The sequence below is a fragment of the Aethina tumida genome, chromosome 1, assembly GCF_024364675.1.
Source record: "Aethina tumida isolate Nest 87 chromosome 1, icAetTumi1.1, whole genome shotgun sequence".
Classification (NCBI taxonomy): Eukaryota; Metazoa; Arthropoda; class Insecta; order Coleoptera; family Nitidulidae; genus Aethina; species Aethina tumida.
Genome location: NC_065435.1, coordinates 51,393,933 through 51,404,324, shown reverse-complemented (window position 1 = coordinate 51,404,324; position 10,392 = coordinate 51,393,933). Strand labels below are relative to the sequence as shown.

The following is a 10,392-nucleotide window of genomic DNA, read 5'->3' as shown; positions in this document are numbered from 1 at the left end:
CGTTTCTACTGCAGCCGTATCTGGTATCGGAGGCAGTTCATATATATTTTTATGTGCGTATTTAATAACCTCGAGAACCTTTCAATCCTCTTGAGTCTGAACTAATCTGTTCGAAATGCACAATCTGTATTGTTTACGATTGCAACGGTAGTAAATATACACGTAAATGTTTTGTCAATGGACCTTGATAAGTCCAAACGAGGAAAACAGATTTAAAGTGTTTTTCAAATTCAATTGAAACATAGTTTTTTTTTTTTAATACAAAACACATTAAATGCTTTTTTATTTTAAAGCATTAATTAAAGGTATATAAAAACATACCTCATTAATTTATTAATTATGCTGTTTATTTCATAATTAATTTTAAATTCTCTCCTTGATTATACCTGTTTGGCATGCATAAAATTAAAGCAATTGTCGCCAGATTCTAAAAAATTAAGTTAATAATAACGTATTTAAGTGAAATCTACTTACCATTAAAATTGTATATTTTTTTAAAGTACTCGTTTTAATAATTATAAGGTATACCTTAGAAATATGCAAATTTATCGATTACGTCAAATTTAAACCGTTCAAAAGAAAATAATTGAAAATAAATTGCAAATTAAAATATCACTTTTAAATTTAGCAACTTAAATTACAAATTGTTTGAATAATGTAAATTTTCAGAGCAGGTATTTTACCTGTGCAAGGTGAATTGGTTATATTTTATCTATTATTTACTTTATTATAGAAGATTTACAAAAATGAAATAAATATAATTTGTAAAAATATTTTTGAATTTTTGTGAAACATACTTAAAAATCCAGTGACCTGCATAAATTACCAGATAGTGTTGACATCGTATTATATACGAAATTAATTTGGAAATAGTTTATTTAACAGCATTAACAGTTTGTTTAATAACTTCTCTACACACTTTCAGAGGAATGTTTAGCCATTCTTCTTTTTTACTTGTCACAAAAACACCTTGCTGGTGATATTTTTATTCTAAATACTGCCATAGATGTTCAATTGGATTTAAGTCCGGACTCTGTGAGGGTCATATGAGAAGATTCACCAATTTTTTCCAAGCCTGGATGTGTGTTTTGGATCATTATCTTGTTGATACTTCCATACCACAGGCAAAGAGCAGCATATGATTTGCCCACATATCTTTATACTCAAAACGGTCTTGTCTTCAGTTCGTATGAAATCAGTACGAAATGTCGAAACACTACCATGATACAACAAATGTACGTTTTTGAACATGTCAAGTGGGCAATGGTAAAGTAGATATTGGGCTGAATGTTGTAAAACTTCCAATATATTTGTCATCATTCATCATCTAATTTGTCGGTACAAAGTTCTGACAATATTACTGTTAATAATTGTCAATGATGACAAGTATGCTGACGGTTGTCATTTATCACACAAAAATCTTATATTTGAAAAAAAATATTACTATTGATCACTAAGCATTGTTCAAACAATCATTGCCTTTGGAGAACTTTAACTAGTTTTAGATCTTATATATCAGCTGTGAATTACTCACGCCACTGGATATTTAATAAAAATTCAACCCTACAAATTTTGTTTAAAGTTTTTTTGAATCTGTTTAAAATAAAGTAAATAACAGGTTTTCAAATTAACAATCCCGTAACAATATTACAAAATCTGGCGCATCCACCATTTTTTTAAGTAGGGAATTATATTTTCATGTAAATAGTATTACATGACATAAATATTTATTTATTTGAATCCGGTATTGGCAAACATTGGAATAATCAGAAAGCAGTTCATTCATTAACGTGAATGGCGGGCATCCGAAAATTCGTCGATTCGTGCACACGTCGCGGCGCAGCAGAAACCCGACGGGGCTGCGAGACCGTAAGACAAGAGAACATTGTTCTCATTTGGTTTGTGACCGGGGCTTTGTTTTATTGTTGTTTCGGGGCCTTATTTTCGACCTTAATTTGCGGCCGAATTGTCTCCGTCCCAATTATGTTTGAACTTGTTCGAAGTGGGATTTCTTACTGTGGCGGACGGCCGCTGTTTTCTGGTCGTTTGCGTTCGGCAGGCGGTATTGGAGGTGACGTGACGGGACGGGACATATCTTATCGTCCGGGATGACGTGCAATTCGATAATATTCAATTATACATAAAGCCGATATTGTTTCGGTAATTAAATGTAATTTTAATAAAGGGGGCTCGTGCACAGTGGACCGTGAAACCGGAGATAACCGCCAAAGCCCCGAACAATGGCTACCCAATTACATTCGGTGCCGTTCAGGTCAAGTTTTCCACTGACATGTCTTGAAGCAAAAAAAATAAAACCTGTCCCCCTTATGACGAATGAGACGTAGATAACATCCGACTGGGTCCGTTGACAAAATGATTTTCGAAATTCTCGAATTAAACAACACAAAACATATCGACACCATATCGTTTTCGGTTTAACCAAATATCAAAAATAAAGGAAACACCCCTAAACGAATGGATTGTGCATTTGATCTGATTAAAATTGTGTCAAAACGTTTTTTGCATCATTGTTAATATAGTAACTGGTGTATTATTTGGACGCATATCATCATCATATCATCGTTCTTTTGTTGGTCAGAGGTGCGATTGCAACAGGCAACGATTTAGAAAAAAAAATGAATAAATAAATGAACCAGTAGCATGCAAATTAAATAGCAATATTTCGTTGTTGCAATCGTGCCGACGTTAAATTTTAGACATTAATAATGTGATATTTTACGTAGGCTAAAACAATACTGTATGTTAGCACAAATGTGAACAATTAAATGAATGTAATAACAAATGGTGTCTGATTTCACGACCTATCCCAATAAACACTCTTGTACAACACTAAGTTTATTGAATAAATTAACGTACAAAATCTAATTAAACATTAAATTACAAAAACCAGTCTCTTGCAGCTAATACTAATTTATTTGTGCTACACCTACAAGACTACAGTTCGGGATTTTACTGCGAAAAATAAAATCCAAAGAGTCTAATTAACCAATTTGACGTCGGTATAGAAGCATAGTGCTAGGAGTGATGCATTGTCAATTTTCACGGTCGAATTGAAGTACAATTTGGCCGAACCCTAGAAAATTTCATAATTAATCAATCATCGGATTTATAATGTTTATTTACTCACGGGAATGACGCCTCCAGTGAACGTAACTGCGGAGTTAACTTTGGTAATGTTGTGGGTGTGGGTGATGGGGCAGAATGTTGTTTCGCAAACATTTACGGGGTTCACAGGAACCGGGAATTTCTGTCCGTACATCGAAATGTAAGCCGCGGACGTCATACTGTCCAATTCTAGGGCTGTTCAAAAAAAAAAAATACGTTCGTTATGTTTACAGTGGGTTGCTACATTCGTCAGCAGGTAGGTATAATTAACTACGCACATCATCTCAAGTACGAGCAGTTAAAATTCAAATTACAGCTAGTTGAGAATTTGTTGTTTGTTTTGAATGTAAATTTATGTTACCTTGCACAGTTCTAATACAGGGTGTTCAAAAAAAGTCTACAGTACAGGATTCTTCCTCAAATTATCTAAACGAAAATTATCTTATCTACCCTAAAATCAATGGTTCAAGATCAGTTAACATTTTAAAGCAAGATGTGGAACTGGTGCGAAGAGCATAGTTTAAAATTAATTCTGAACCGACCTTTCTGGGACACCTACTATTTTATTATAATATTTATTTGTGTTTACAAAATTCACATATTTCATATATATATATTAAGTCAATTTTAAGTCGTTAGATTTAAATCGATATTTTAAAAATAATAAATCTTATATAGAAATAATAATAAATGTTGTCCTATCGTAATCTGACAAATTCGTTGTTACGAAATAAAGACATAATATTAGAAAAAAATGTTTTCTTACCGGAAGACAAATAAATTTCTAAATTTTTTACATCTCCCAATTTAACTTCACATACTTCCTCTTCGTTGTCGCATCCACTGATTTTGACGTCTGTTATTTCATACATAGAACCTGTAAAAAATAGCATTGTTGAATATTTAAAAGTTAACTTAAACAAAACTATATTTGTTTCATATTTCATATAATGCTGAAATAAAATTTTATGTCTTTCGAAATATCTGTGCACATTATGAATTACGTCTTTTTAACAATGTGTATCTACTTTGAAATCCACAAAGTAGTTGGAGTTAAAAATTCCTGCCTGATAGTAAATTAAATATTGATGCAGTTCTTTCATTTAACTTTCCATACAACAAAGGGAATGGTTTTATATTCACTTAATATTTCACCATTATAATAGAATATTTCGTCAATTTTAATTTCTATTTAATTCCCCAAGTTATTAATTATTATTTGTAATTATCGCTGCCAGTTTTTTAATAAATTTTACAGTTACGGCGGAATCAGTTTGAAAACTTAATATTTTAGTTTTAATGGCCATATTACGAAATTGATCGTAAAAATCGGTCTAAAAACGATTTGGGCTCGCGCTTTTACGATTATCGTTAAAGGCGCTTATTAAATTCCACTGTGGAAATAGGGATTACATAAATCGCATTTTTTAAAGATTTAGATTATCTTTATCTGAGACAGTAGCAAAATAGATTTTTTTCATTAATCATAAAGCAAATAACTGTGTTTCAAGTACTTAGGGTATTTATTGTTCGCCTACACTTAAGTGCGTTACAATTCACCGTTTTGAACGTACAAAATTGTTATTACTGGGATAATAACAAATAACAAAAGTATTAATGGACACTCACCACAATCAACGAAGGGCAAGCATGCACGAGCCACTGAGATTAAAGACAACAGAAGTACGACGTACTGCATTAGTGTTAAGTTTTGTTGGATTAAAAAAAAATGCACGTTTTGAATGTCGAAACACAATGATACAACTGACTCATGATTTTGTGTGTTCTCAAGAGCTCCCTTATCTGGCCACTTCACTCAATTTTGATTCGCGAGAATTAATCTTGATTTTTTTTGGGAAACTAATTTTAATTATGACGAAAACCAATGCGATACTGACTGATAGAAAGGGTTAATAATAACATTGTTGACTTGCCTCGAACTTGAAATCAACTATTGAAAATCTCGCAGAGTTCACTGCATCAACAAAACGACCAATTTTCGGGACGCTAATTGATTGAAAATTTGTCAAGAAACGTAAAATTATTATTTTTAACATTTTTAATTGTACCCATAGTTTTAAAATAATACAAAATTTTGTCAAGGTATTAATTTTGTCATCTCAGTCTTCTACGTTACGTAACATTAAGTTAAAACAACTAACAATAATACATCATTAATTAATTATACACGTTTATATAGAAAATTGATATTTTGTTCAATTTTTGACGATTGTGCGGTTAAAAATTTATCATTTTGCAAAAACATACTTTACACATTTTTATGTCTGTCTACTATAAATTACCTACAATTAAAATCTCTTCATTTTTTATTCAAAATTAAAAAGCATTCTACGTATTCTCTTTTGAAAACTAATTTTAATTATATCGAAAATCAATATGATATTGACTGACAGAGAGGGTTAATAATACTATTGTTGACTTGACTCGAATTTGAAATTAAAATTTTCGTAGAGTTCACAGCAACAATAAAATGGCCATTATTCATATCAAGAATGGTAATAATTAAAAATTTGTTAAGAAACGAAAGAATACTATTTTTAACACTTTTAATTGTACCTATAATTTTTAAAGAAATTGTACTGTAACGGATAAAATGTAATGTAATGAAAATTAACAAATAAAATTTTGTCAATGCATTAATCTACCATTTTACTCTTCTACGTTACGTAGAGGTAAGTTAAAAGAATTAACTACATAATTAATTATACAAGCTTACATAGAAAATTGATTCAATTTTTCGTGATAGTACGGTTTAAAATTTATCATTTTTCAAAAACAAAATATACTTATTTCTATCTCTTAATTTTTTACTCAAAGTCTACGTATATATTTTTTTCAGAAACTTATTTTAATTATGACGAAAACCAATATGATATTGACTGAATTGACACAACAACAAAACGACCAATATTCATTTCAAGAAAGCTAAGTAATTAAAAATTTGTCAAGAAACGAAAGAATATTATTTTTAACAATTTTAATTGTACCCATAATTTTTTGAAGAAATTGTTCTGTAAAGAATAAAATAATTAATTTCTTTTGTAATGAAAATTAATAAACAAAATTTTATCAAGGTATTAATTTAACATCTCAGTCTTCTACGTTACATAATGTTAAATTAAAACAACTAACTACATAATTAATTATACATGCTTATAAAAAAATTGATTTTTGTAAAATTTTTGGCAATAATGCGGTTAAAAAATTATCACTTCGCAAAAAAAAAATTCCTTATTTTTATGTCTGTCAACTACTTTATACAATTAAAATCTCTTAATTTTTTACTCAAAATTCAAAACATTCTAAGTATTTTTTTTTTTTGGGAAACTAATTATAATTATGACGAAAATCAGTATGGTATTGATTGATAGAAAGAGTTAATAATAACATTGTTGATTTACCTCAAACTTGAAATTAGAAATTTGAAAATCTTGCAGAGTTCACAGCAACAACAAGCCGATCATTTCAAAGATGCTAATTAATTAAAAATTTATCAATAAACGAATGATAGTATTCATTTTAACATTTTTAATTGTACCCATAATTTTTTGTAGAAATTGTTATATATATAACAACAACATAATGGATAAAATAATTAATTTCTTTTGAAATAAAAATTAATAAACAAAATGTTGTAATGGTATTCATTTGCCATCTCACTCTTCTACGTTACGTAACATTAAGTTAAAACAACTTACTTCATAATTAATTATACACGCTTATATTGAAAATTGATTTTTGTTCAATTTTTGTCGATAGTACGGTTAAAAATTTTGCAAAAACATGATTTACATATTTTTATGTCTGTCTACTATAAATTACCTTGTACAATTAAAATCTCTTAATTTTTTACTCAAAGTTCAAAACATTCTACGTATATGTTTTTTAATTAAAATTTAAATATTAAATCATTAATTAAATATTCAAACAAGTTATTGTACACATTAAATTTAAAATTAAACGTTTAAAAATATGGCACATAAATTAAAGAGACAATTTTAAATTCTAGTTATAAGAGAAACTTTTATTTTGTTGACGTTTTCGGTCTATATTTATGAAATGAAACAATTTTGATTCACGAAAGAATGTAAAATTAAACGAGTGATTTTGCTTTTAAAATGGCCATAAAATTGGATTAATGTCCTATATTTAAATTTTACAACCATTTTTTAAAACGAGGTTAGACTATTTGGTTAATGCACCTGTTGTTGCTTGTTTACCTTTAGAAACATTAATTTATTCGCTGCGATGACAATCTCGAACCCTTTTAAAGCTTACATCTTTTCATTTTATCGATAAAACTAGATCTATACTCAAAAGAGTCACATCAAGATAAGACACAAGTGTCTTTACGTATTAATTGCAACGTAAACACGTGTTGGTCACATCCACAGCCAGCAAGTATAGAACAGAGGGAGGCAATACAATGCGTCCAATTTTCCCTGTGAACTTAAGAGTGTCAAGATTTTTGTCCTTCGTGTTTGTTGCGGATATTTAAAAGGAAAAAATGGAAATCGAGTCTGCATAAAAATCTATGCGCAATATCGATGTATCGAGATAAGACCAAGTATCGGTGGCGACTGTCGTATGAGTATTTTGCGATTTGCAAATCACACAAAACAAATATTACGTGCTAAATATATTTTAATAATAGCTATAAATAACGGCCGATAAGGATCTCACCATTGTATCTCGGTATATGCAGCCGAACGGGGATTCGGTATTCGGTTGCGTGCACCTGCTTGGCTTTATTTAAATTGCAAATTTATAAAATAACGAAAAAAAAATTGCACTCGCTTTCCAGTTAGTGTGAACTTAATCGAAATCAATTTTCGCGAAAATTACATGCCTGATACGGTTTCCGGCAATAATCACTACCCTTCCGCATCGGCTCGACCTCAAAACATTCCTACCCTCCGAAAGGAAATACGTTTTCTGGAACACTGCCCCGGGACGTTCCCAGTCATCGGCAACGGCTGCCAAAACACACAAGACATTTATTTGTTAACTAATTTATATTCATTAATGAACCGATATTGGAAAATTTTTGATGAGTTTCGTCTTATACGTGTTTAAGTATCGATGCCCCGGAGTGCGATTGAATTTCCGTTATTATAGTGCGGCCCGTTTATGATATAAACATCATCGTAACTTGTGTTGCCATATTTACAGAGTTGCCTAATTAAAATGTAGCGATGGGTATTACAAGTTGGAAAAGAACTTTTCGAAAAAATTCAAAAATGATATATTTTTGAATTTTTCAACCTTCTAAGTGAAGATTTCATCCCCCAAATTTTTTCCGATGGAATTGGGATACAAATAACACTAAAATGAGCTTTTAATTCCCTGTATAATGATGACTTGTTTTTAAAAATCTTTCGATTTGTCGATCACATCAAAATCATTTTGTTGAATGTAAAATAAATGCTCCTTGTTGGTGTTGCTTTTTCTCGAATTCCAGATCCCATAGATGTTCAATTAGATTTATGTCTGGACTCTGTAAGAGCAAAGGGCAGCATATGATTTGCCAAAATTTTTTTATAAACAAAACAATCGATGCATTTTGTCTTCACAATATGATGTTTCCACCATTATGTTCAACTGTTGGTTTTTGGTACTTAAAATCTTATCTCGTTTCTACTGGCATCCTTACATATTGCCTAAACTACTAACTATTAGTACTAAACTCCACATATATAAGGTTTTTTCACAGCTATGAGCCCAAATAGCTTCGCTCCACATAACTAACGTTTCACACCTCGATTTGAAACATCTGCGCCAAAATCTTAGGTATTTCCTGGTTAATCTGCTTTTATCTACATTTGGATTTGTTTTTCGAGGACGTCCTCATTTCTCTGTATGTAAAATTTTTTCAAAATTTTTGAAACCTTGATTAATACTTAAATTTTGTGAAATCTGACGTTGATTTAGTCCATCATTATGAAAACGATTCGTTTTTTCAAGTCTTTTATCCATTTTTACACACTGAAGGTTTCGATGTTTAACGAAAACTGAATTTATTTCTTGTAAACTTAAAAAATAATAATTTTTTTGTCCAAAGTTAAAAATGTAAACGTAAATAATATTGAAATAATAATAATAAGAAGAACAAAAATATTGACCACTTTCTAAACATCAATTCTACAACGATATTTTAAAGCGGTATAACGAAAATAATAATAAGCATTTTAAAATTATTCTATACTTTCGACCACCACTATACGTGTGATTTCAAAAAAAATCTTTATCTAGAGATGAAAACTATTGAAACGTCATAAAACCACAAATAGACATGGCCAAAATCTTCCATTTTCAAGACAGAACATGCATGTCATAATGCACTTGACCGATATTAATTATAACATAAAATGAGAAAATTTGATTGGGTGTTTTTGTGAAAAAAAAAATTTCATTAAAATTAGCATTCTTCAAAATAATTAGGTTAATTTAAATTTAATTAAGAATTAAAAACTACATTGTTCCAATAAATTTATTTCTTCTGATCATCCAAACTATAATATAAAGTGTCAAACATATCTGAGAAAATCATATGGTCACTTAACACCGTCCTCACAATTATATTAGTGCTTATTAAATGTGTCCACACTACAGTTACATATAACTGAGTGGTGTCATTAGTGGATACAGTGCCTCAGACAAAATTGAAGTTGTTGTCTTGTTGGCACCAAAAATTAAAGTTATAACTAATGAGTTGTCACTACTGGATATTCTCAGATATATATTTTTTTGATATTAATTTTCACTAACTAATATAATATTTTTTCTTTTTGTTATGTTATCCATTCTGAAGGGTGCTAAATTCATATGAGTTTTTTTTTCTTGCAAGTACTTATATAAATTTATATAATTTTATAATAAGTAGGTTTTTTATTATATAATTTTTGACTAGTTACTTATTAAATTAGAGTTATAAATGATAAAGTTACGGCGGTGTTTTCACGTTAAATGGATCATATTTTATATTAGATATATTCGATTCTATATCTTTTCCTGATAAAATGCCAGTATCCATGTACTTTCAACTTAGAACATCATTAGCGTTTAAATGTAAACATTGTAATTGAACTGTTGAACTGTTTACTGCCTTGTCAACTAGTTTCGAACTAAAAAAAACAAAACATACTTAACTTATACGACCATTCATTCATCTCATGTCTATTCCTTAATCCCACAAGATTAACGTGTCGCTATGTGAACGAAAACTGCTAATTTGGTATTATATGT

General features: G+C 29.8%; 1 protein-coding gene across 1 annotated transcript; it reads right to left on the bottom strand.

The window, feature by feature from the left end:
• Window positions 1-2,840: 2,840 nt before the first annotated feature.
• On the bottom strand, window positions 2,841-4,890 carry LOC109595171 (uncharacterized). Its single transcript, XM_020010472.2, has 4 exons — window positions 4,756-4,890; window positions 3,893-4,003; window positions 3,149-3,321; window positions 2,841-3,094 (listed from the first exon to the last, which is right to left on the bottom strand). The coding sequence occupies exons 1-4, from the start codon at window positions 4,823-4,825 to the stop codon at window positions 2,999-3,001; spliced, it is 450 nt and encodes a 149-aa protein (XP_019866031.1). The 5' UTR covers window positions 4,826-4,890; the 3' UTR covers window positions 2,841-2,998.
• Between the last annotated feature and the right edge of the window lie 5,502 nt (window positions 4,891-10,392).